The sequence below is a fragment of the Eublepharis macularius genome, chromosome 15, assembly GCF_028583425.1.
Source record: "Eublepharis macularius isolate TG4126 chromosome 15, MPM_Emac_v1.0, whole genome shotgun sequence".
In the NCBI taxonomy this organism is placed as follows: Eukaryota; Metazoa; Chordata; class Lepidosauria; order Squamata; family Eublepharidae; genus Eublepharis; species Eublepharis macularius.
Genome location: NC_072804.1, coordinates 53432217 through 53460038, shown reverse-complemented (window position 1 = coordinate 53460038; position 27822 = coordinate 53432217). Strand labels below are relative to the sequence as shown.

Below are 27822 nucleotides of genomic sequence, written 5' to 3'. Positions count from 1 at the left end.
GGTAATCTGTGTTTGGAGCGCACTGCGAACAATTCTGATGACCCAACCCCACAAAAAAGGTTCTGGAGCAGGAAGAAATACAGGAAAAGGTCCTTCAAACGACCTGAGGAAGAACTGGCACTTTCTGTAGAAGGAACAGCTAAAGGGGCTTTCCAGTTTAAAGGGGCGGAGAGAACTAAGACATGATAGAAGCACAGGAAATCACGGATCACGTGAAGAGAGAACACAGCTTTTCTTATACTAAAGCCGATGAAGATGTTTGGGCAGCAGGGAATAACAGAGCTTCATGTGACTAAGCAACCATAAGGGCTAGAAGCTTGCTTTTCAAAAAGAGAGCAAGCTGAATTTTGAGCTCGGTTCCACAAGCGGCACCTGGTCTGGCACTTCCCCCAAACTGAGAGGCACATGTCCAATCAAGACCGGTAAGAAGAAACAGGAGGAAGGAGCCGCAGCACGATTTTTTTTTTTTAACTTAAACACCCATATGAATTTATTAAATCCAAAGTCCATATTAGGATGTAATGATGAGAAACGATACTTTGTGGTTTTGGTGTGTGTGTGTTGTTGTTTTTTTGTTCTGATAATCAGCTCTCTTTATGAAACGGAGACACAAGTCGGAGAAGAACTCCTTAATAACAATGTTCTAAATACCAGCACAATGGAATGGAGATCACAATTATTACTGGTGGAGTTTTGCTTTAAACACAGATTTACGGAGGGGCGGGCGGGCGGGGTGGCGTTTCTCCCCCAGGGAATACAGCTTGTCACACTGAATGTCACTAACGTCTCAAGCGCTCTCTTTTCAATCTCTCCCCCCCCCGACAATTTCCTCCCTTTCCCACCCCCCACAAGTTTACTGGAATATAAAATAAAAAGCTTTGAACCCAGGAGGATCGAAGCAGCTTTGCCCTCCTGCCCCGTCCCGTCCCACCCCTTTGCCATCTGTCCATTATCCAACAGTGAGAGTGTCATCAAGTTAGGGATTTTAAAAAATAAAAGTTAGAGCAGGTTAATCTTTTTTCTTCTCCTCTGCTGTTTTCAAAGGGAGTGCTTTGGGAACACCGTCTGGCAAGCCCGCTGAGCCAGCTACTGGATCTACATTGGCTACTCCCCCCGTCACTGCCGGGGGGGCTCCGTTGGCTGGCCCTTCCGTAATCGCTCCGAGGGGGCTGCTGGCTGGCAGTGCAGAGGGGTTGTCTTGCTGAGCTATGCTTGCCGTCGTCTGAGACGCTTGGTTTTCTCCGCTGATCCCAAACTCGTTGACTCGGGTCAGATCCACCCGGTAGATCCACCGCTGGTAGAGGTAAATGAAGAAGACGACATCTGTAGGGGGAGTGGGGGGGGAGAAGAGGGAAGGAGAGAGCTCTGGCGGTCAGAAAATCTTCTCTATGGGGGGAGTGAGGAAGGGGGGAGCACAAAGCAGGAGCTGCGGGAAGAGGAATTACCGTCTCGGAGGCAGCCTATCCTGTACATCATGGGCATTTTGATGACAAAGGCGAAGAGGTCGTCGATGAACGTGTTCAGGGCTTTGTAGGTGAGCATCCTCCACGGAAGATGGGCCACCGACTTCAGCTTGTAATTGATGAACAGCTGAGGTGTCATGGTGATGAAACCTGTGAGGGGACAGGGAAGATCAGTACGAGGAAGCCCCCCAAATCACCAGTGTGGGTCCTTCCCTAGAGACCTGCTTCCGCCCAGGCGGAAGTGCGGTGTTGGTTTTTGCAGGACTCTGGCTTTAGGTACCACTGGAAGTGGAATCGTCGCCACTCACCGAAGGTCAGGAGGAATCCATAGAGCATGCTGAGAACCCAGGAGTACCAGCCCTTGTGTTCCATGTAGAGGAGGCTGTACACGGCGTAACAACCCAGCAGTGGGAAGAGGATCCAGGACAGATACCGGAAAGCCATCTGTGTAGGAAAATGTGCAACGGAAAGGGTCTGGCGGGGAACAGCAAATCCTGTCCCAGAGAAAACGGGACACTTGGGGCCACCAGACTAGCCCTCCAGCTGCCTAACCGGATGGTCACTGGGAGTTTCACTCTCACCTGCTTCTTGGGAGTCACTGTTCTCCCCCCTCCCCAAACCCAGTGATCCTGGTTGCTGTAAATCACAGGCTCGGAAGGGAACACTCCTTCCCTGCCGGGGCCCAAGAGCAGTCCCTCGACTCACGTCATCGTAGACTTTGGTAGACGATTCTATGTATGTTGATTTGTCTTTGAAGGTGATGCGTGGAAAGATCCCTGCAACTTTATTGTCCCGATCCAGCTGTCGATCGTCATCCAGGGGAAGAAGGAAAAAAGAAGGTGGGGATGTGTGGAGAGGAAAGGCATCAGATGGTTACTAAAGCGAAGGAACGGTTCAGCGAAGCGAGCCAGCTGGCTCCAAGTGAATGAGCCCGGCCACATGTTCAAAGGAAAAGAAAAATGAGGCTCGAGGAAATGCCCATCCCAGGATTGTGGTTGTGCAGGAAAATCATTTCCAGACCTCATTTTGATCGTAAGCCAACAAGAGCCAGCTTGCCAAGGAGATTTAAGACCCAGAATGGTGGCCTCACGGGAAGGAAAGCTTAAGATGATGTAGACTTTCAAACCTGAATTTGTCCTTCTCACCTTGTGTCAACCCAAATCCCAAGTTTTCACTAAACTGCTAACATTTCAAAGGGAACAGACTGAAACACATAACTGTGGATAGTCTGTGTGCACCTGCAGAATCAATGGTCAGGCACAAGAAGTGATACTCGCGAGAATCTCCAGCCCTTAAAAGAGAGAAACTCTAGTATTTGCCCAACCCTACACCATCTCCTCTGTTCCTCCTCTGCTAATTCCCTCCCCAGAAATTCTCCCTTCAAGAAATCGAACGTAACAGAAGCTCAATGAGTATGGCAAATGTATCCAAACATGTTCAGTCTGCACAGTTCATTTTGACCCCAGGATTTTGGGTCTTCTTCTGGTAATGTCGTTTCTGGACTGGTTTGGGCAGAGCTGTGGAGGCAAGACGTGCACTGACAGGCTACGTTCTTGGGCTCTTACCCTGACGTCCATAACTTTGGTGATCTTCCAGAGGTCGATAAGAAGCCCGATGAAGACGCTAACTTGCACCACGAAGTTGGTTTCGTTGTCTAGGATGTAGAGCAGGACGACGAGTGACTGGAACACCCCAAAGAACACTGAGCGGACAGAAAGCCCTTCCAGGGACTGCCTGCTGTTCCAGAACTGGATATCTAAGAAAAGCAGAAAAGAAACAAGGTTAAAAAGAGAATTCTGACTAGAGATGGGCATGAACCAGAAAAAGGGCGGCTCACTGCAGTTCACGAACCATGAACCGGCATGAAACTGCCCAGTTTGTTTGGTTCGTGAATACGTCACTTCTGGGTCAGCAGAGATTTGCAGAAAGCCCCCCCACCACATTGCCTAGGAAACTGATTCATCAGCACCAGGCTGTCTTCAGGGACAAACTGAAAAAAGAACCAAATGAACCAGCCTAAAAATCATCGCGGTTCGTCAGAAATGCACTCCGACGAACCACCAGTTCGCGAACAAACAAACAAAAGCCTGGTTCGTGACAAACTTTGGTTCGTATTTCAGTTCATGCCCACTTCTAATCCTGATCCTTCCACATACGCAAACACACACACAGCCCAAGCAGATTTCTGCTGGCACCACAATTGGATGCTGGCTGGCTTCATACTTTGGCCAGCAGAAGCCACAATGCAGCCGGGACGCAAACTCTGCTTAGGGCTCCCTGCTCTGATCTTAAATGGTGGCAGATTTTAAAAAAGGAAGGGGTGGGTGGAAATAATCTCCAACATGGAACTTACCATTTTTGAAAGCCAGGAATTCAAATATGCTGTGTACAATAGAAACTACAATGGTCAATGCTAGCAGGTATGGATTTGTTTCCAAAAGAGCAACCTTTAAAAAAAAAAAAGGAGAGGGTGAAAGGGGGTCAGAGGAGTCAGGTGTTTCTATAATGGCTTGGGTTTCCACAGTAAGGAACCTGCCAGATATGTGCAAACCCATCCTGGAATTTGACTTTTTTCACAATTTCCAAATCCTCAGTTTTTATTCCCAGCTCCAAGTTTCTAGTACTCATGGAGTCAGGTTTCTTGGCAGCGTCAGGGCCAAATTAGATGGGAGTGGGAAGCACCAGCCCCTGTTTACAAACAGAGGGGAGAGTATGTGGGACTTTATTGTAAGAAGAATGTTGAGGGCCCCCATCCATCCCCCCAACTCCTCCCCCTTTGGTTGCTCCAGGCACTTTTCACTCTTCCCATCTCCGAGTCACAAATAGAGACACCGTGCAAGTCTGAAGTCCTACAGGAGAGTGCTTAACACCTCAGCCGGTATGACACTTAAATCAGGCCAGAGTCTGTGAGGGTAACCAGCAAGGCCTTCTTGGTCACGGCCCCCACTTGGCGCAACTTGTTCCCAAAGGACACTGGCCTCGTCACATTCCTAACCATTTTCCCTCCACAGGTAAAAAGACTTTCTCCTACAACACCCCAGGCATTGGTTCAAGAGTTGGCTCGCTCAAGAAAACAGAAGCCGTTACAAAGTTAAACTGTACTTGTGCGTGTTTTCACGCAAGGTATCGGATGACACTGTCGTTCTTTTCGTGAGTGGTGTTTCGAGGATATAAAGGTGTGGGGATTAATCTGGAATACATTTTCTGCGAATGGAAGGCACTTCCTTCAGCGGAACAGAACTCTCCTGCCTCCCCCTCTGATCTCCCCAAAATGCTGTTCGGAGGGCAGGGGGGCGGGGGGGGGACTGTCCAGAATGGCACGAGAGGGAAATCAGGAGTCAAACACAGGAAAGGAAATGGGTGGAAATTACACCTCCCTATCTGTTAGTGAAGAAAGCTGACAGGAAGAAAATGGATTCATTTGAAATGTAGTGCTGGAGGAGAGTTTTGCGGATACCCTGGACAGCCAAAAAAAAAAAAAAGGACAAATAAGTAGGTTCCAGATCAACTCAAGCCTGAATTCTACCTAGAAGCTAAAAGGACAAAACCAAGGCTGTATGTTGGTCACATCAGGAGAAGACAAGAATCTCTGAAAAAGTCAATAATGCTAGGAAAAGTGGAAGGCAATAGGAAAAGAGGAAGACCCAAAATGAGGTGGCTGGACTCAATAAAAGAAGCCACGTCCTCCAGTTTGCAGGATCGGAGCAAGTCTGTTAATGACAGCACGTTTTGGAGGTCTACAATTCATAGGATTGCCAGAGGTCGGAGGAGACTTGATGGCACATAACACACAGAGACATCTGTTAGGGGAAAATTTAGTCTCAATCCAACCTGTATTCTGCTTTGGGTTACTTCCAACTGGAAAACATGGCAAAAAATACGATGTGTAAAAAACCAAAATTCCTATGTGATAACAGAAACCATTAACAGGACAATAAATTTGGCACCGGCCTGGACGTTGTTCTGTGTGCCAGAAGACCCTCAACAGGCAGAAGCGTCACGAAGGAGCCCGACACCCCCTTCTCACCTTGACGGAGTCCTGCTCCTCATCCGACTGCTCGTACAGATCCTCGCCCAGGAAATTCCAGGGGGACTTGGTGCTCTGGGCAGCGTACAGCTGCCAGCGCCAAAGCGACAAGGGGCAGTAGGAGAGGCGCAGGGGCAGCCGCTCCACTGTCTCGTTGATGGGGAAGTAATCCTTCTGCAGATTCCAGTAGTCGTTAAAGTACAGGATAGGATAGTAGTCGCCGCTCACAGCATCGAACTTCACATCTGCAGCAAAAAGCAGACCGTGACCGTGAGTTTATAAAAATGAAATAAGCAAAATGTATCTGTGTAGGTTTCCAACTGATTATGTTTGCAAAATGACCGACTTGCAGCAGTGAACAATTATGTAGTCACATCATATGGAGGGTTTTTTGGGGTGGGTGGGAATGTCCAGTGAAAATATTTTAAAAACTCTGTATTTCACTATTTAAATATACCAGGCGGATGTGGTGGAGAGTGCCCATAGCTGACTTATGGTGACCTCTGGTGAGGTTTTCATGGCAACAGACAAATGGCAGGAGAGGTAGTTTGCCATTGGCTACCTCTGCAACCTGGTCTCTGTTGGAGATCTCCCATCCAATTACTAACCAAGGACGACCCTGCTTAGCTTCTGAGATCAGGCTCACCTGGGCTATCTAGAGCAGGGTAAATACACCAGGATGGAGCTGTATTTCAAAGGCCATTGGTGGATTTGCTGCTTAGGTTTTCCAATATGTCACTGTTATTATCACTCATAAAATATAGTGCTAAAAAATGACCAAGAAGGGGCGAGTGAAAGCTCTGTTTGTGCCACTGCAGGGTAAAAATCCACACCCTTCTTCTGCCCCTTCCCCAACCGACAATGTTCCCCGGGCCACACTCTGTGTCCTTACACTGGTCCAGCGGAGGAGGAACGCTGCCCTTCACCCACGGCGTATGGTCATCCACAATGTTGATCGTGAGGTTCGGGTGCCAGTGGGATATCACCTCCACAGGGCCATAGTCTTCGGCTCTCTACAATGAAAAGCCTGAATGGTAGTAAGGGGCAGGGAGCGCATCCCCAGACACTGCTCCCAAGACAGCGAGGCCTCTTCTGGTAAACCAGAGGCCCCCATGGGTGACATATGGGGGACCTCCGAGGCAAGCCAAAGGGAAATCTTTGAGGGGCGACCGTTGTCGATTTCCCTAACAGAAGTCAAAACTGCTGCCCCTGAAGAATCAACTCATCCCAAGGCATCGGCTGTACTGATTAATCTGTGACACCCAAGACAGTCGTTTACCCGCATTCAAACTCCAGATTCTGAACTGTGTAAAGGTTAAGAATTACCCGCCGTCAAAGGAATTTTCCTTGCCCACCAGGAGTCATTGTTCTAAGCGCACCTCTGAATGAGAAGACGAGAGGCCAAGAGTAATGACTCACAGAGGGACATAACTGGCAGCCTCGGCCAGGTGGGGGTTGTTTTTCGGCTTTGGGAGAGACGGAATGATCTGACTGCACCGGAGGCAGAAGTGTGGCAGATTTACCCACTAACAGCAGAGGCTGGTTAGAAAAAGGGCCAGGCAGAGACAATCGATCGGGCACAGTCCAACAGCGGAGGAGTCCTCTGGGCTCACAGGAGCCTCTAGGGACTGGATTTATCACATTTCTCACGGCACGGTCTGTGCTCCAGCACCAGGAAGGGGAATTATTGCTCTCTCCATACCCCATCAACTACAGCAATGCGTATTTGGTTAGATCATTGTTGCTTTTTAAAGCAACTGTAGATTTTTTTATCAAGATTTATCTCGATTTCTTGATGGCTTAGCCAACAGGGAAGGTTATACATTTTTTAAATGCACGGGGGACCTGCGTAACACTGAGCTGCAACCTCAGGATGTTTAGAATATCAGGCCCAGCGGTAGAAATGCTGCATATGCCTGGATCGTTAAAGATTTTTACTCATTTTAAATTGAACTGCTCTCAAAAGGCTTTCTTCGCTGCGGCCCAGAACACATGTGGAGATGGCCAAAAAGGCGCGCTCTAATTATAGCTCAGCCAGAAATCACAGGCTTGCGGCAGAAGCCAGCAGGCCTGACAACGGCCCTTGGCTGGGCGCAGGGAAGCTCTTGGAACGGCCCTCAGAAGCTACACGGCTGTGACAGAAGGGCAGCGGTGCTTATTCATCCAAAGATGTACAGGTTTTTCTTCTGAAGCTAGATGGAGGTGGGCGGATGTTAACAGAGCAGCCACAATTTCAAGTGCCGAACGGGTGCGAGGGGAGGTGTGGCTCTTTCAACCGTGGCCAGACAGTTGCTCCGGGAAGCAGGGCCCACTTAATCACTCTTCTCCCCCACAAACCACAAACAACCATTTCCAGGCCAAGCTTTAAATATAACGCTGGCTTTTGCTGGAGCAGCTTTAACAGATTTTTCCCCCTCCTTCCCCAAACCAGCCCTGTATTATCTTTCCACCCCTGTAAGTAAATCAACTTGTGGGAACCCCCCACGCCCACCCTTTAGGAAGGGACGGCAAGTTTCAGCATCTGATGGAGCAGGGAGCTGAAACAAAAAGGCAGAGTGAAAATCACTTCCCAGCACGAAGTCCAGCAACTGCCCACTGAGGCCAATTCATCAAAGGTTCAAGTCTTTCAGAACCTTGGCTGCCAACCGTATGAGATCGGGAAGGCTGAATTATGAGGAACAAAGGCACAAGTAGAAAGATCCACCAGCCAGAAGCCCGTAAGACCATTCTCATTACGAAAAAACTTTGACCCTAGTGGGCTGAAAAAGCACAAAAGCCAGAGTGTTTGGTATGAGAAGCTAGCATTACTTTGATCATTTCGGGATCCGCTTCAGTCTCCCCTGTTAGCAAGTTCTTGGTTTTCTGGAACCGTCTGCGCTTGTATTTATTTATCACTGCAAAGGAGGAGGAGAGGACAGGAATAAGCAGGCATAAAACCACGTCAGCAGGCCAAGGCAACAGCAGCATTAACACAACGTACCATAACCTCACGGTTCAGCGTGCTGTTTACGTACCATAACCTCACGGTTCAGCAGGCTGTTTCATACACTGGAGAAACGAACGGGGCAGGAAGGCTAAGGGCTACCCCTGAGGTTAGCCCCTAAGCACTGGTGCTCCGAGGTTTACTACCTCTGAATAAGGAGGTTCTCCCTTGAGTCATCTTGGCTAACAGCCGTCATCCTCAGCACATGTATTCCATGCTCACGGTCACACATTTATGCTGCAAAATGCAATGGCAAGACACTCCCCTCCCCCAAACCAAAACAAACAACAAGGAGAAATGGCACACTTACACATCAAGCAACAAGGGAAGGAAAAGCCAAAACAGGTTATGGTTGTTTTTTTTTCATTTTTAAACTATTCAATTTCACGGGCTGCACCCCAAAGGTTGCTATCCTGACATAGCCAAAAGTACGCCAAGAAGAGACACCCTCTGGTGGGGAACCATGAAGACCCCAAAAACTGTTCTAAAATATTTTTTCCTACAAAGCAACTTGCCAGTCCTTGTCCAAACCCCCCCCCCCTCTAAGTCCTCCAAATAAGCAGAGTAAGCTAATATGGAGAAATGTGCTCGTTTTGCAAAATGTATTTTGAGCAGGGAATTTTTGTTTTTTTGTTTTCCTCTGGGGAAGAAATCTAGACTTTTTCTGGCGAGAATAAAAGCCCGTCTGCTTAACTAGTATCTGCATTCAAAAAAAGATTTTTTTTGTCAAGGGTTGGGGCTAGCCAACAAGCATCCTGCTTCCCCCTCATCTCTATACCAGAGGTCCCCAACCCCTCGGTCCGCGGACCACTCCCGGTCCGTGGCCTGTTAGCAACCGAGCCACACAGGAGGTGGGTGGCGAGCGAGTGCAGAGCCGGCTCTGGGGAGCCGGCGAGGTAGGTGGCCGCCTATCACCCCAATAGAACCGTCTAATTGCAGGAAAACAAGCTCAGGGCTCCCACGAATTCTGTATTGTGGCGAGTTGTATAATTATTTCATTATGTATTACAATGTAATAATAGAAATAAAGTGCACAATTGTATCATCCCGAAACCATCCACTCGCGCTCCCCCCCCCCCCCCGGGGTCTGTGGAAAAATTGTCTTCCATGAAACCAGTCCCTGGTGCCAAAAAGGTTGGGGACCGCTGCTCTATACCATGTAATCTCTTGCTCCACACACACACACCTTTCCCCTCTCCTGGAGAATAACTGCAAAAGTCATTGTGCTGAATGCCTATGGCACTTCTCAAAGAACCCCCTGCGACTACTGGTTTTTTTTTTTTTTTAAAGGGAGGTTGATGAACATTCGCCAAGATGTTTTCTTTCTAACTCTGCTGAAGTGTCATACAAGCCTGCTGGTCTCCACATGAGCAGATCGGCTAGCAATACGTCATTCTGCGAAGCGTGTGAATGAAAACGCTCCAAAAGGCACGGGACTTGCTCAGATATGAGCATGCCTGGGTATATCTGTACAGACCGCCAACTGTAACGGGTCCGAAGGGCGAGGCATATGTTGGGGAGCTGTTAACAGGCGGCAGCTTCTCAGCATGTTTAGAGCTACGTGGCTCCCCCATACCACCCCGTGCCACATAATTTACAAAACAAACAGGAAAACCTCTATAACTTACTAACTAGAAAAGCAATTAACCAACCCAATAATAAATATTAAATAGAAAAGATATGCAATATATGCTTAATGCTGGCAGGTAGAAATTACAATTTCAAACACACAGGCGCTGTGGAATTTTTTTTTTTTTTACACATCATCATCCGGCCAATACTCTCATAAAGTAACAAGTGCAATATTGAATTATCCTAAAAATGCTGTACAATCAAAGAATCACACAACTACATCAAGTCAAACGACACAATCTGGATTCTGAAAACTGCACAGGTAAGCCCAATAAAGTGTTCTTGAGCAAACTATTAATGAATGTTGCACAAGAACTCTTTATTGAACTTACCTGTGCAGTTTTCAGAATCCAGATTGTGTCATTTGACTTGATGTAGTTGTGTGATTCTTTGATTATACAGCATTTTTATAATAATCCAATATTGCACTTGTCACTTTATGAGAGGACTGGCCAGATGATGAGGTAAAATCCCCCCCCCCCAAGTGCCTGTGTGTTTGAAATTGTAATTTCTACCTGCCAGGATTAAGTATACATTTTCTATTTAATATTTATTACTGTGTTGGTTAATTGCTTTTCTAGTTAGTAAGTTCGTTTTGCCAGTCTATCACTGTAAAATAATCTACAGAAAGCAAACGCCGATTTACAAGATGCTAACTAGCCCCTTGACTTCTGGCATGGAGGAGATATTAAGGAAAAGAGGGAGAAGTCGTAAGGCGGAAAGGGAGAAGGGATGGCAGGTTGGAGCAGAAAGGCTCAGAGGTAGAGGCAATGGGAGAGTGGAGAGGAGATTGTGGTGAGTACAGAACTCTTATTTATTTAATTAGATTTATATTCCACTCGCCCTGCAAGTGGGCTCAGAGAGGATTACAACTAAAAAATATAAGATCCAACAGGGTAGCATGAAAATACGCTTGCCCATGATTTACGACTGTTCCTCCCAGCGAGAGAAGGGGGCAGGATCCATCCTTGCGAAAGGCTTACTTCGTGACGTGTGGACTGTGGAGAGCCGCTTGTACGAGTTCTTCTGCTTTGGATCGGGATGGAGCCCGCTCTTTGTGAAGTACACGTGGATGAACATGGAGCCATTGTGCTGGACGCTCTGAAATCACACACAGGCACCACAGCCATGACATCGGCATCATCAGACACACAACAAGAAGTGGCCAACTGCTTCTGCCTGCTACTAGAACGGGGGCTGCCAGTTGCATTAAAACATACAAAACAGCTGTCTCAAAATGTAACCCAAAAGTTCTGTCTTCCCTTTCACCCCCACCCCCAATTCCTGGAGCTCAACTTGTGCATTAAATGCCAAAATCTTCACTGAGAAACATCCCAGGAAACAAGGCTTGGCTCACTTCCTTCTCTTACCAAGGGGACCCAAATCTCCATTCAACCCAGTTTGGCATTTTCAGAATTTAACAGTGCAATGTCGCTTCTCTATCTGTCCGCGCCAGGCACACTGGGCACGCATCACATATACGCCACGGCAAAGGGACCACCTTATCCATCTCTGTGAAGCATTGTGGCCAACAACCTTCACCTCCATATAGGACATTCAGACTGCGTGCCATTCATCTCTCTCTTAGCTCTACTTAGGGCTGGGTCAAGGTTTTTTTGTCACTCATCTCTTCCCTAGTTGACATCTCCACATGCCAGGTTCAAGCCAAGCTCCTGGAGGCACTGCCACGGGATTGGACCTGGATGGCAGCAGTGTGGGCCCAGGAGGGGATGGCTGTCACCTGGCGGGGGGCGGGGGTGGGGGGGCTGGGAACATCACTGCTCCATCCTCGTTGTGCTACCGTTTGAATGGCTTGGCTGGAGAGCCAGCCGTGGTTCTGTGTCAGCCGCTGAGGCAGGGAAAGTGCAGATCTAAAGAGGGAGAGAAGGAGCCTGCGAGTCTTGCTCTAGGTAGGCTGTTTCTGTAGCAGGCTTGCCTCCTACTGGTGGGAGAGGGAAAGCATGGACCGCTCACGGGAGACGAGGAGGAAGAGCGAAACCCACAGTAAGGGGAAACAGTTACACACACACACGCACACACACCTCAGGGACATCCAACTCTGCGTAATGTTCATAGCACCCATCGAAATTCTCGCCACTGGTCCAATCCCCATAAACGAGATCCCGCTTTTCCCAAAAAAGTGACGAGGAGGTGTTGAAATCTGTAAAGTGCTCATGCTCTGAGATATAGACATAAAGATCCTGCAGGGGGAAGAAAAGGAGGCTAAATCCAAAGCAAGCAACCCAGACCCAAGGGCAGAATAAACACAGACCTTTGCTTCTCCCCCCGCAATTTCCCCGTCGCTTTGTAACTTGTATGAGTGAACAGCAATACCTCAGGAGCACATTAAACCCTATACACAAAAGGCAGTATTTGGCAAACCCGGCCCCCTCCAAATTAAGAATCCCAGTATTTGTATTTTTATTTACAACAGAAACACGACAGCCATGTTTCTAGTCCTTAAGATGGAGAAGAGATACTTGGATAAGAGATGGGAAATGACTGCTTGAAAACAGCGCTGAATAAAACTTTCAGGGGTTGTTGATCTCAGGACTTGTGTGTATGTGGCACATTCTGGCTCACACCCTGCGTAATGGAAGCAGAAGCAGTATGCCAAAGAGCAAACATGGCAGAATCCACTAAGCAAAACAAGAAAAATTAGGCCACTTTACCTGCTTTATAGACAAAATCGCAACTGCCTAGGTGCAGAGGGTTTTTTACACCCAATGTACCAATCTGGATATCATGTCCAAGCAACAGTTGAGGCTGTACATACTGAGGTCATGCTCAGCTGCCAGCCCCAGAGGCCAGCTGAACCGAGTCCCTGCCGCGCTTACCATTAAAGTGTCTTTAGGGAAGAGATTGCGGCTTGGTGCCCTGGGTGCTCCACCAGCGGTGGTCTGGTCCTGTGGTGCCGGCCCACGACGGAACCAACTGCTGATGGCCCAAATGATAAAGATCCTGGGTTGGGGATGGAGAAAGCAAACAATTAATGCCACAGCGCCAGCCTTCTCTTTCTAGCGGCAGTTGCCGCACATGGTTCATAAGCAGCTCTCGTAAACAGGAGCAATGCTTAAACCGAGCAGACTCTGAAGGGCTGGCAACGCCAGATCCCAAATGTTATCCAAAAAAGCACACAACCATGGCTTTGCAGCACACTTCCCCCTGGCCGGAAAAAGAAGCACTGGGCTGTAAAAGGCAAAGCAGCCAGGAGGATCCGGCGAAGCTTTTGTCCATATAGGGAAAGAATGGTGCAAAGGTGGTAGCAGTGTAGCAGTGGGATGGAACGGGCAAGCTGGGTGCATGAAAGATGGCCAGCCTGCTCACTGTCCACTGGCGGGCAGCAACGAGCAAGGCAGTCATTGCTGGGGGCCTGCCCCCCCCCCCCCGTGGGGCCTTCAATGTGAAATTTCTTCTCTCTGCTTAAACTTAGGCACATCCTGTTCTTTTCTCCCGTCTAAGCGGATGCCTGACACCCAACTGTGTGATGAATGGCTGCCCTAGGAGACAACACTGTAGTGAAGAGAAAAACTTGCTGTTCCCCCCCAACACACACACACACACTCCTCATCATGGTGCGTAGCTGTCCTCTGCCAGGGCAGGCCTGAAAGAATCAAACCCCTGCAAGCAATCCCTACCTCCTCCCAACACACCTACGGGCATTTTGCCAGCCCCGAAGCTCTGCCCCTTGGGCTGCTTTGCACACTACCTGCAATTGCGCCAACACGGGCACGACTCCGACATTTTCCAGCTTGTCTCGGAAATAGCAAAGGCTGCAGGAACTTAAAATGCAGCGTGTGTCCCACCCCCCAGCTCCGTTTTAACCACCCTAGGGAATAGGTAACATGCAGTACCCCTTTTTCAAACCGTAGTGCCCTTCATGAAGGCTCACCCTCCAGACAGTGGCACGGCTTTCATCCCTCTGCTCCTTCCCCTTCAAAACATTCCCCCTTTTAGAATGTCAGTTTGCCAGCCTGGCTGATTCGGCAGGATTTGTTAAAAGGAAAAAACTACAAGCGAGGATCCTTTGAAGACTGGTGGGGATAAGAAACAGCGTCTCGTGATACTAAAACTGTTCCTTCAAACAGCTCTGCATTTGGAAGGGAAAGGGGCTGTTATCCTGCACTGCTCAGTGGAAACGATTTACATGTGGCTTCTTTCAAAACAAAATGAAAAACTAGACTAGCCATGGCCAACTGGCATATTCTAAAATCGCAACGCGAAATACAGACTAGGGATCTCTCAAGAGCTGTGCCTTAACCCATCTGTGCTCAATGATCCCAAGTCTGCACACTGGATCCCACAAAGGGCACGAGGAGGTCTTTGCTGCCTCCAACCAAGGAGGGCTGGCTCAACAACTGGTACGTGCTGGGTGGCCTGTGAGTAGTTTGCAAGTGGCCCCTTCGGTGGACTGTGTCCGACCTCCTGTCCCCGAGTGGAAAGGAGCACAAAGCCTAGAAGAGAGTCTCTGAGTCAAATGCAGCCTGTAAAGCAGTTGCACTTGGTTCCCTGGCCACTCAACCAAAACTTGCAACATATACCAGGAGGATGGTCATTGTGGGTTTTCCGGGCTGTATTGCCGTGGTCTTGGCATTGTAGTTCCTGACGTTTCTTTTGGTGCTACACCTCTGAAGATGCCAGCCACAGCTGCTGGCGAAACATCAGGAGCTACAATGCCAAGACCACGGCAATACAGCCCGGAAAACCCACAACAACCATCGTTTTCCGGCTGTGAAAGCCTTCGACAATACCAGGAGGTCTGGGGAAAAGGCCTTGGAACACAGCCCGCCTCTGATGCTTCCCCACTTGGTTAAAATTGCTACCGGTAAATTTCATAGCTGAGGGGAAGGTCTGGAGCTTACTGGACATGGGACCTACTGAGCTGTGACCATGTGCCACAAAGAGTCACATGACGTTAGAGGTATGTGACAATGGACAAAGTTACAATCTCGCCAGTGACAGGGCTCTTTCTCAAAGGCTCAATATTATCAAGACCATCGAAACATCTTTTTGCCAAACAACTACAATGACCAAATGGGGTGTATTATAGACGGAGAATCCATTTGGCCATTGAAAGTGCACTTCCAGCACTTTAAATAAAGTTTTCAGGTCGACATTTATGAATTATGTTTAAATTTTTGTAGTTGTTACCCTCCGGTGGGCGGTGGCCTTCCTTCCTTTGCAGTTTTGTCCAGGGGAGCCCTTCTCTTTGTTTGTCTGCCTTAAGACTTACCATCGTGTATAGCGTGAGGAACGAACTGACTCCACCTACGGTCGATGGCTATATGTCGATGACCATTGGCTAAATAGAAACTCTGTGTTCAAAAACAGTCTACCTTTGACTCTGACTCTTATCATTCACTGCAGCAACACTACTGAAAACAGCTAGGGAAATACAATGGATCGATCCACTGCTGAAGAACACAGCGGGTCCTGAGCTTGTAACAAGCTCCGAACCTCTGGGCTGGGCAGCTAACCGTTGTTTCTGACAGATGCCGAGGACTGGCTCTCTGATTTTCCAGAGAAGCAAAGCCAATGTGCCACTTCTGCATCACTGCTAGAAGAGGACACTGCACAGGGGAAGAATAGGCAGGTGGAATGTGTGTTTCCAGCCACTGTTCCCTTCCCAGCTGCGACACTAAAGGCACATCTCAACAGAAGATGCAGCAGCCAGGTGCCCTTTGGGAAGAGTCTAGGAGGATGCGTTTAGAAGAGAATAAGACTGTAGTCTATTGCACTGTTCACTGTAAGCATCATCTTGCTTTTATGGCATTGTCCTTTATCTTTCTGTACACTTTCTGGTATATGTTCTGTACACTTTCTGGTATATGTTCAATAAATTGAAACATAAATATAAAATATAAATATCACGTAACCCTTAAGACAGTTTTCTGTTTGGATTTGTGGAGAAACACCGACACCTCAGGATTCATGTCAAAGTTACAATAATTGGGTCAGCACTCTTTACATGCTCAAAGCATCTTTCTACAAGTTTACAGCTAGCAATGGGAAAGCTACAGAGGAATGAATCAACTTCACAGGGACAGGGTATCCGAGAACCACAGGTGTGCAGACGGCCATCTCACAGGGGATGTAGAAAAGCAGGAAAAGGTGATTTGTGGCTACATCACTTTTCATTTTAATCACTGCTCAGTTTGCTGCGCAAATGGATTGCGCGTGTGCTACGATTACTTTACTGAACTTCTTTGTCATCTGAATGCAAGTCACCTGGTTCCTGGACCCACGCCACACAATTCTGTCATGCTCGTGGTGGTGGAAAGCGCCCTCAAGTCATAGCTGACTCTAACAACAGTTGGTTTGCTATTGCCTGCCTCTGCAAACCTGGTCTTTGTTGGAGGTCTCCCATCCAATTACTGGCCAAGGTGAATCCTGCTTAGCTTCTGAATTCTGACCAATCGGGCTTGTCTGGGCTATCCAGATCAGGGCTCAGTTACGCTTATCCAGCAGGAGAAAGGGGAAGGGGGTGGCTGTAAATCCCTTCATCCCCAGAGTGCGCAAGCGTGCACATGCCAGCCCCTATAGTAGCTGGTGAATGCAACATGGGAGGTGAAGCAAAGAGGTGCAACCTTTAAGTGGTGCTGCAGTAAAGAGTGTAGAAGTGCTAGTCCTTCAGCAGGAGAGATTCGTTAAGGCTAGAAAGTGGCAGTGGAAATACCTTCCTCTTTCCTTTTGTTGAATTAACGACATCTTCCTAGCGGGGTGGGGGGAGTGTTAAAAGAGGGAAATGTGTGGTGTGAAGGGCCAAGGCATGGCTGTGCACTGTGGGAAATTGGAGTATTTTGTGCATGTTCAAGCATCTCTCTATCAACAGTTGTCCAACAGCAACAAAAACAGGCGTTGGTCGAGACACAACTTGGACTGCACCTGCACATTGGAGGATTTCATTATATTGTTGTGCTGTAATAATCATTTGCAACTGGATTTGCCTGTGTAGACAAGACTATCCAGAACAGGCGCTAAAGCACAACATCTAATCATGTGTGGAACAGTCCTGCTCTCAATCAATGCCATGGCTGGCTGTTGCAGTAAGCAGAAAATTTGGCAGTAACCTGCACAAGAACACAGGGGCTAAAAAAAGTCAGAGATGTTCTCCGTTTTGAGGCAGCGGAAAAAGAGATGGACAAAACTGCAGCCGGGACTCGAGGAACCTCTCCCAATCTCACCACCACCCCTTCTGACAGGCACGCACGCTAAGAGGGAGAACAAAAAAGATGACTCTGGCACAGGCAAGCAATACATCTCTGCCACAAGTCAGTTCAGGCCTGAAGCATGCCAGTTCAAACCCCTGCTTAATCACGGATGGTCTTCAAGAAAGCAAACCCATGTAACGTTCCTCATTGGCCTGTTGTAAGACAACGAGAGGAAGATGTAAAGATGTATGGTTAGCACACCCAAACCCCTTGGATTAGTAAGGGAGAAAAAAAAATAAACAAGCCCCTTTGGTTCTGGAAGGGGATGGGTAAGGAAGGTTTCTATGTGGATATTACCGATTGTAGGGAAAGGCATCGATACCTGCCTTCAGTACAAACTAGAAAAAGGCAATGGATGCTATGCACAATGGAAGCTATGCACAAGGCCCACAAGCATATTATGAGATGTTTAGCCAGAAAGTAAGACTCAGTTATTTGATTCAGACAAGCTGGAGTTGTAGAATGGGAGCTGAGCCACAAACTCCTCCTTATGCCACCACAAACAGCTATTCCTTTATTGCTATCTAATGTAAACTGACAGCTCAGGCAGCAAGCCATGGCTTGAAAAAGGTTTCCAATTGTGGTTTGGAGGACAAACGCAAACCACAGTTTGCCAATATCAGACCTTGGGGCAAATGACGGTTTGTGCTGAGCAGCAATTGAACAAATTGAAGAGAAGAATGCGCATGTCTCCGTGGCTTGCTTCCGAATGTGGTCTAGAAAACAGACCAAACGAAGCCCACGTGAGGAAAGGAAGATTACTGAAGCGTGCAGAAAAATGTATTACTTTTATTAAAATTTATTTAACAAATTATCCAACCGAGTAATCCAAAATCCCACTTCTTCAAGAGCGTATTTGCTACCAATGTTAGTGAGATGAAGAGAGACTTCATAGAGGAACGCAGTTGTATATCATTCTGAATCTAAGGCAATGCTCCTCTCTTTGAACTCCTATTTCCACACAGCTACCATTGGCAATAAATATTCCTGCAAAGGAGAGCAGTTCAGCCTGAAAGACGCTGGGATTTTGGATTATCCTGTAAGATTCATGTTGTTTTGGGGAAGCATTCCATTCTCTTTGCATCAAGTTTCAGGAACATCAGCACCTCTTTTGCAAGCAATGCATTAAGCAGAAACCAGAGGTCTATGCAACTTGTAACTTCCGTTGTCTGCCACCCATAAACCAAACTATCAGGTTTCCAAATGACATCTAAGGAGTTGGCTCTGATGGAAGTATTAAAGACCCCAGATGTGTGAGAGATTTGGTAAAAAATGTTGGCAATAAGTGAGCAGAATTGTTTGTTATGTACTTAAAGGAGGCTGGCTGTGCAGTCGAATGCCTCACTAAATGCATTTGGCCATGGAACTCTTTCAGCCCCAGGTGTTCACAGCTTGAGCAGCCGCATAATTTTATGTGGCTGTAGATCAACTGTGGAGAAATATGCTCTCTGGGATGCAAGGCAACGGAGGTGGTAAGGCTGTATCTCAATTATACCTCTCTATAAGGTGGAGGCCACATCACCAAAGATTCTTTGCATGTAGAAAATTAACAATGGGGAGATGGTTTGTTGTCCAGAATTTTCCCTTACTCGCTCGTTTTCTATACCGGGGATAGGAGGTATGATTCTTTTTTTTGGAAAAAAAAAGCAAGGCACATTCAATGACACAACTTGCATTCGGAAACAATATAGTGGAGATCCAGATTTAACATTTTGGCTGGTGTTTGTGAGAACTAGGCCTTAGATTGCCTCTTGAGCACATAGTGAATGGGTGAAAGACCAAGCTGTGAATAAACAGAAGCCCTCTCCTCTAATCATACCCATAAACTCACTCAGAGACCTTAGGCAAGTCACTTAATTTCTTAACCCTTAAATACAGGGGTATGATGATGCTGGCGCACCTTACAGCACAGGTGCAAGGTACACCAAGCTCATGAAGTGTTCTAAACGTGCTGTAGCCTTGTGTAAATGCTGCGTACTCCTATTAGCTGTGGCTGTTTGTGTAAATGCTGCGTACTCCTATTAGCTGTGGCTGTTTGTGTAAATGCTGCGTACTCCTATTAGCTGTGGCTGTTTGTGTAAATGCTGCGTACTCCTATTAGCTGTGGCTGTTTGTGTAAATGCTGCGTACTCCTATTAGCTGTGGCTGTTTGTGTAAATGCTGCGTACTCCTATTAGCTGTGGCTGTTTGTGTAAATGCTGCGTACTCCTATTAGCTGTGGCTGTTTGTGTAAATGCTGCGTACTCCTATTAGCTGTGGCTGTTTGTGTAAATGCTGCGTACTCCTATTAGCTGTGGCTGTTTGTGTAAATGCTGCGTACTCCTATTAGCTGTGGCTGTTTGTGTAAATGCTGCGTACTCCTATTAGCTGTGGCTGTTTGTGTAAATGCTGCGTACTCCTATTAGCTGTGGCTGTTTGTGTAAATGCTGCGTACTCCTATTAGCTGTGGCTGTTTGTGTAAATGCTGCGTACTCCTATTAGCTGTGGCTGTTTGTGTAAATGCTGCGTACTCCTATTAGCTGTGGCTGTTTGTGTAAATGCTGCGTACTCCTATTAGCTGTGGCTGTTTGTGTAAATGCTGCGTACTCCTATTAGCTGTGGCTGTTTGTGTAAATGCTGCGTACTCCTATTAGCTGTGGCTGTTTGTGTAAATGCTGCGTACTCCTATTAGCTGTGGCTGTTTGTGTAAATGCTGCGTACTCCTATTAGCTGTGGCTGTTTGTGTAAATGCTGCGTACTCCTATTAGCTGTGGCTGTTTGTGTAAATGCTGCGTACTCCTATTAGCTGTGGCTGTTTGTGTAAATGCTGCGTACTCCTATTAGCTGTGGCTGTTTGTGTAAATGCTGCGTACTCCTATTAGCTGTGGCTGTTTGTGTAAATGCTGCGTACTCCTATTAGCTGTGGCTGTTTGTGTAAATGCTGCGTACTCCTATTAGCTGTGGCTGTTTGTGTAAATGCTGCGTACTCCTATCAGGTGTGGCTGTTTGTGTAAATGCTGCGTACTCCTATTAGCTGTGGCTGTTTGTGTAAATGCTGCGTACTCCTATTAGCTGTGGCTGTTTGTGTAAATGCTGCGTACTCCTATTAGCTGTGGCTGTTTGTGTAAATGCTGCGTACTCCTATTAGCTGTGGCTGTTTGTGTAAATGCTGCGTACTCCTATTAGCTGTGGCTGTTTGTGTAAATGCTGCGTACTCCTATTAGCTGTGGCTGTTTGTGTAAATGCTGCGTACTCCTATTAGCTGTGGCTGTTTTACAATGGGTGTCGCTGCTTTCATCAAAACAAACCCACGGTCTGTAAATCCCAAAGGTGACTTCTAAAGGCACTGTGATGGGGAAACAGGAACGCTCTGTCTCTCACATGCACCCTTCCCATGAAGCTGGCTTAGCTTTTAATATATACATACAAGACCTACAATGACAACTGCTCTAAAACGATCAAGATCTTACCTGAACAAAACTCCTTTGATGACCTGCCAGGCGTTTGGCGCTTGCTGTTGGGGTTGATTCTGTTGCTGGGTCTCAGCAACCCCTTCGCCTCCCCCAGCAGTTCCATTGCTAGTCACTTGCTTTAAAGGAGGGGGGAGAAACGGGGTGTCAGAGCCATTTATCATAAGAAACTGAGAAGGTGAAAAAACACAACTGCAAAACCAACTCCAAGCGATCTAACAAGACAACGCTCCCCCTTTTAGTTGCCTTTAGGGGAATGTGAACCATTTCATTTTCTGGAGAAACCATTTAAGCAGCGTTTGTAATAATACGCAAAGCGTCACACATCACCGATCCGGAGAGTTGCGGCAGCATATTGGGTAAGAGGCTGTGGTGCAATCGAAGAAGTTCTTTATTCATAGCTCGGATCAGCTATGAACTCACCAGCTGCTACCACCCAGCCTTAGGCATCCCTGCCCAGAACATGTGAAAATTCAGACAACATAAGAACAACGCTTCTGGGTCAGGCCAAGGGGTGCCTTTAGCTCAGCTCCCTGTTTCCACAAACAGCCAGAGAGAAGCATCTGGGAGGCAGGCTGAGGGCATGAAGGAACAGCCCACCCTGTCCTTACCCCCAGCAACGTATGCTGAAGTTCTCTGCCCTCTGACCTGAGGCTCCACAGCCACCATGCCTAATAGCTGTTGCTAGATCGGTCCTTCATGAAGTTGTATAATTCCCCTTCAAAACCACCTTGTGACAGTGATTTACACAAGTTAATTACAGGCTTCATGAAGAAGTATGTTCATTCCCCGGATCTGCCCTGAACCTACCACTGACCCATTTTATTAGGTGACCCTGAATCATGACAAAGGGAGAAAAAAAACCTCTCTTGTTTTCTCAACACTGTCCATTCTTTTTATAAACCCATATTCCACTTATCATTATATTTTCCCCTAAACGAAGAAGCCTGCAAATGCTTTCATTTTCCCCTTGTAGGGAAGATGTGCCAACTCCTTTAACAATCTTTGCTGACACTTTTCCCATCTCTATGCCTTCTTTTTTGGGATCTCATAGAACAGCATACTGTGTTAAAAATCCAGACAAACCACAGATTTATACAGAGATATTATGACACTGGGTCATTTTACTTTAAATCCATTTCCTAAAAGTGTAGAATGGATTTTGCCCTTTTTAAAGTGCTGTCACACAGTGTTCTTATTCAGATATTCAGCAAGACTCCAAGATCAATTCAGGCTGCTCAGTTCAGCTTATACACAAAATTAGGAAATTTTGCACCAAAATGATGTTACACTGAACATCATTTGCCATTGGGCTGCCCGCCCACTCAGTTCGGAGAAAATCTTCAACAGCACACTCGCTTGATTGTGTCCTCACTAACCTAAATCATGTGGCATCTTTTGCAAACTTGGCTACCTGAACTAATTTAAGAATATTTAATTTAAACGGTGCTATCTCTAATACAGAACTCTGGGGGGCCCAACTGCTTCTTTCCCCACTGTGAAAACTGTTCATGGATTCCTGCCCTCTCTGTTTTCTTACAGTTATGGATCCACAGGAGGGCTGGCCCTCTTATCCCAATCACTAGTAAGAACCCCTTGGTACGGCATGCTTGTTAAGTTTTTTGGAAATCCACGTATATATTTCTGTTGGCCCAAATCATAAGGCTGTTCCTTAGAATTACTGAGAATCTGCATTAAGCATTTCCAGCATTTAGATGAACACTGTTTAGGCACTAGTTCACGTCCGATACAATTTTATTAAAAAACCACAATTAAATTATGTTGATTGTATCGGTCCTTAGGGCAAAGCAGCTCACCATTACTAATTCAGTTTAACTGAAGAAGTCCTAAATCCAAGTTTCCTCTCAATCTGAAAAAGAATTGGGGGCAGGTTCCTTAGCGTCACCTTAAAGAGAGTTTACACCTCCAAAGCCCATTAAAGTCAATAGGCTTAGAAGGGTGTAACACTCTTTTTAAAATACACTGGAACAAACAGTGTACATGCATCTGACGAAGAGAGCTGTGGTTCTCAAAAGCTTATGCTACAGTAAAGTTGGTTAGTCTTAAAGGTGCTACTGGATGCTTTTCTATTTTGCTACTACAGACTAACACAGCTAACTCCTCTGGATCTGGAACAGATTCACTGGAGAATATGCACACTATCAACTTCAAAATGTCAGTTTTGCCACCCAATCCTATTGCTACAGCGACTCATTTCTTCCTCAAGAGCAGCTCTAGAGTGGGGAAAATCTGCAGTCAAAAGTTAATACTCCAAACCTGGACAGCATTTCATTTCAAATCCAAGTACGTATCATTTTACATCTAAAACCAAGGAGGTGCTGGGTTTCAGCAAAAGGGCATTATAAGCAGGGAAAAGGAGAATAAAGGGGAAGGAACACTATAGCTCCAGGTGACAAATGTCCAGGGGAATCCCAAAGGTGGGGGAAATGTAGATATTTTAAGGGATAGATGGCAGGTAATCAAGGAAAGGCGGGGAATGTGTGGGTAGTTTCCCAGCACAAAGTGAAGCAAATAGGTAACGCCCCCCCTGCAAATGCAGCTACTTTTTCTTTATTAAAATATTTATACCTCACCTTTCCTCTTGGCTCAAACTAAAACCAGCCACATACAGTACTGCTTCCCAAACTTCTCATCATTAAGGTACTCTTATATGTACCAAAATGGTGTAAAGAGCAAGAATAACCCATCTACAGAGAACTCAGCTGTGTCTGTGGGAGATACTGTTCTGAAGTTGCCTTCAGTCTAGAAGTAGACAACTGCAGATCAGAAACTCATTCAGAGACACAACAGCCAGCCACCTCTAGAGGATGGACAATTCTGCAGTATCAGGGGTGAATATTCCAATCGTATTTGATGCTGTGATACAAAAGGATTATCTTCCCCTAGCAGAGCCCAAGCAAACAGGAGGAAAGGGCAGGTTACTGATTCAGACACTCACAAAGATGGCAGCACCCTCGGTGGATATCTGCTTCAGGCAGAAGCAGCCTTTAACAGTTTCCTTAATCCATTTCTCACCCAACACTAACATGCACCAGTGCACTGCTTGGGCAACTGCTGACTGAGGGGCAAATGGACATCTGCAAGGGAAACTGGGCTGTTTAATCTAGAATAGGTAGCTGAGAAAAGAGTATCATTTTCTTCTGGTGTCTGCAACAGCCCCAAGACCATAAGGGGGGGGGGAGAAGAGCAGATGTATATTGATCACACTAAAGCAAATAGCCTTGAGTCTCAGTGAAGAAGGCTGACTATAAATAATATAAACAAATAATTAATGCAAAAATAAAGGAGTCCTAGAGTTGTGGGAAGGCCTCATTTAGAAGATGAAACATTTTTTTTGTACATGTGCATTAACATCCCTCATAAAAAGACACCCCTAGATAGAGGGACCTGAGAAATAGAGGAAGACAATCCAGGCAGGTGCTCAAAAGGGAGATTTTACACTGAGGAAGGCGGAAGAGGAACAGTTCAGTTAATAAGAGTCCAAAGGCCACTTTTCCCAGAAAAAGAGAGAACAGCATTTCCCCATCAATGTTAAGCCTAACATAACCAGCTACTGAAGAGTGGGCTGGACAGCCCCCTAACCTAGAGGAAGGAAGGAAAAGAGAATCAAGAGGCATCCATTAACTGAACGTACACAAAATGAAGCAGACTCTTACAGGGATTTCACAGTTAGTCTATTGTCAGTATTGTCTATTCAGACTGGCAGTGGCTCTCCAGACTCTCAGGTAAAGCTCTTCTACTGCCTGCTCCTTTTAACTGGAGATGCAAAGTATTTAATCTGGAATCATCATCTTCTGTATGCCAAGATGTTCTACCACTGAGCTACAGCCGCTTCCCAACTGAAGATATGAACTGCTGAGGTAGTATAGTGGAGTACAAGAGGGTGGGAGAGGAAGAGAAGTGGCCACCCATCAAGGGCTCTTCTTTTGGTGGGAAAGTAGAATGCAGAAGTGAGTTGCTTAAAAGGTTACCCAGGTGCAGAAAAAGACTCCCTCTTCCCCAAGGGGCAGGCTATTAGAAAGCATATCCCCCTTAGTGAATGCACCTGAAGGAGCAAGCAATAGGGGCAGAAGTACAGAAGTAGCAGCCTAGGGAAGAAGCCTGAGGCCAGAGCAAAAGGAAGAAGAGGAAAATGCTCCAAGGGCCGGGCCCAGCTCACAAGAGCAACATTACAGAGAGGGAAGCTCAAGGAAAGGTGGTGGCTCCTGCAGGGGGATCTAGAATGGTGAGCAACTTCCTTTCACTGATCCTTCAAATCTCCCAGGACATTCCTTTGCTGACCTAAAAGTGGTTCACTTCAAAGGCAGATTACAAAGTGAGATTGCTCAATTTGAGTTCATTTATAAATTCAGACTAAGGGACCCCCCCCCCCCCAGGCTGAATACAGACACAGGAATCTTATCTCACTACAGATGCTAACTTCTTTTTTAAACAAGAAGCACTGCACCTTTACATAATGACTCCCTTCTCTGCTTCACCCCGCCCCATCAACTGACTGTTATATAAAGGCTCAAGGATCTCCACACCTCCTGGAATCTAAAGACTCTCAAAAGCTTACACCCTAAAAATCTTGATGGTCTTTAAAGTGCCACTTGACGCCAATGCTGCTGTTCTACTGCAGACTAATAGGCCTACTTTCTGCTGGGTGTGTGTGGCCTATCCTCCTGCTATTTCTTAAGAAAATCGTTTCTTACCCCTCCACCCCAACAAACCAATGGGGGACACTGAGAACCCTTCAGGTGTCACCCACTTTTTCAGTGGTTTCCATTTCTGCACTTTCTCTGCTTTCCTCCCTCTCTACTGCCCCAACCACTTTCCAGTTGGGTACTGCCCCCCCAACACTACCCTAAAACACGTTTCCACCTAAGGTTGCCAAACTCAGGGCGGTAGCTGGAGATCTCTTGGAATTAAGTGATCTCCAGGCGAATGAGAGCATTTCCCCTGGAGAAAAATGCCTGCCTTGGAAAGGGGACACTTTGGCATTGTACTCAGTTAAGGCTCCTGCCCTCTCCAAGATCCACGAATTTCCCTACCTGGAACCGGCAATCCTAATTCCCACCACCCAACAGGGTACGGACGCAGATCAGCAGGCTCAGCCTGGAGTTCTTACCATGGCCCCGCCTACCTCGCAGGGTTGTTGTAAGGCTCTTCCTAGGTCAGAGGTGCCTCCCCAGTCAATTCATTGCCAACGAGGAAGCAGCCCTGAGGAAGGGGGAGGGGCCTGAGGGACGGCCTACCCTTGAGACCAATGGGGACCCGTGACGAGCATCACATGACGAGCCCGAGGGGCGGGGCTGGGGCATGAGGGGAAATGCCCTGGGGGGGGGGGCTGGGGCAAGAAGCGAGAAGCTGACAGGAGACCGGCAGCCGCCCGGGGTGGAAATAAGAAAAGGCACCGAGGGTTGGTCACTGTGGGGGAGAAGGGAAAAGGGGCGAGCCCCGCCAGTGCTACCTGTTCAGGGCCAGCCCCGGGACCCACCGCCGCCACCACCTCCGTCTCCGGCGCCGCCATCTTGCTGCGCCGTTGCCTCGCGTAACTCTCGCGAGACCTCCTCACCCGATCGCGTTGTTTCCTCTCTTTGCCGGGGCACGTGATCCGCTGGCCCCTCCCCTTTCTCCCCTGGAACAAGAATTCCTCTACCGTAAATCCCCGAGCGCCTCCGCATCAAGAATGTCTCCTTGCTCTGCATTACTTGACAGGCATCTGACGAAGAGAACTTGATTCTCGAAAGCTTATGCTAAAATAAAATTGGTTAGTCTTAAAGGTGGTACTGGACTGTTTTTGATTTTGACATAGGTAGTTACGGAACCCGCTGAAGAAGGGGGCTTTAGGCTTTAAGGTGCCACTGGACCCGGATCTTCCTCCGACACCTGCAATGTCCGTGCTTTCCAACTCTGTATTAGATTTCTGCTGGTTTTAAATCTTTGCAAATTTGCATTTATAGATCCTGTTTTATGGTTTATGGAAATATCCTTGAAATTGACTGTATATACTGTGTTATCTGCTTTGAGTCTCGGTGAGAAAGGCTGACTAAAGATAATATAAATAAATAAAAATAAAATCTTAATATGGGTAGATTTTATCCAGTTGCTTTCTTGGACACCCCTCCACACGCTGCAAAATGGGAAAACCCCAAGCGCCATGTCACAAATTTTAGCGTTTAGCATTTGTTCCTTTGAAATTTTTTAAATTATATTTGGGAAAAAATGTTACTTTTACATCGCTGCAGGTTTGCATTCATATACCCTATTACATTGTTCATTGAAATGTGTATGAAAACTGTGTAATCCATCTTGAGTCTCAGTGAAAAAGGCGGGCTATAAATAACGTAAACAAGTAAGTAAAAGAATAAGCCTCATACCTCAACAGATGACAACAGTACTGAGAAATCTACACTAAAAAAAGTTTCCAAATATCTAAAAATAAGTATATCTGCAGTTGTCCTCTAAAAATGTTTAGCATTCATTTAACACTTCCACAATTCTAAAAAGAGTTGTATCTTTTTCAATCCCTTGGTGTCAATCGGATTGAGGGTGTAACTCTGTTGAGGACTACATTGTTTAACTCCTCTGAGGATTACATTGTTGACGCCCAAAGAAAGTCATGTACATTGTTCTGGTGATCTTTACAACAGCCACGTAAAATAGGCCAGTACTACTCCCGTGGAGAGCTGGTGTGTTGTGCTGGCCAGAGAGCTGGCCAAAGATTTGGGAAACCGGGTTCAAATCCCTCTATGCTTGCCAGGTGAATTTGGCCTAGTTTAGCCTACCTTTCAGGGTTGTTGTGAGGACAAAATGAGGGAGAAGAGTCGCTCATGCATTTTTAAAGCAATTCTTAATAAACATACCCCAGCTCTTTCATGGTTTTCTCAATAGTTTTGAAATGTGAAAATGTCTTTGGAAGGGACTGTACTGACACACACTGTGTAATCTGCGTTGAGTCTCAGTGAAAAAGGCAGACTATAAATAACATTTTTAAAAGTTCCAGTGCTTGCTTGGGTAGATTCCAAGCCTCTTTCCACAAGCCTCTGTAATT

At 46.8% G+C, this 27822-nt stretch overlaps 1 protein-coding gene across 1 annotated transcript; it reads right to left on the bottom strand.

Annotated features, from left to right (window-relative positions):
* Positions 1-466: 466 nt before the first annotated feature.
* CLPTM1 (CLPTM1 regulator of GABA type A receptor forward trafficking) lies at positions 467-26315 on the bottom strand. Its single transcript, XM_054999812.1, has 14 exons — positions 26239-26315; positions 20766-20884; positions 12943-13066; positions 12148-12306; positions 11089-11206; positions 8299-8384; positions 6383-6503; positions 5491-5735; positions 3817-3910; positions 3029-3219; positions 2169-2264; positions 1772-1907; positions 1446-1613; positions 467-1323 (listed from the first exon to the last, which is right to left on the bottom strand). Exons 1-14 carry the CDS (start codon positions 26296-26298, stop codon positions 1010-1012), a joined length of 2031 nt encoding a protein of 676 aa, XP_054855787.1. The 5' UTR covers positions 26299-26315; the 3' UTR covers positions 467-1009.
* Positions 26316-27822: the final 1507 nt, after the last annotated feature.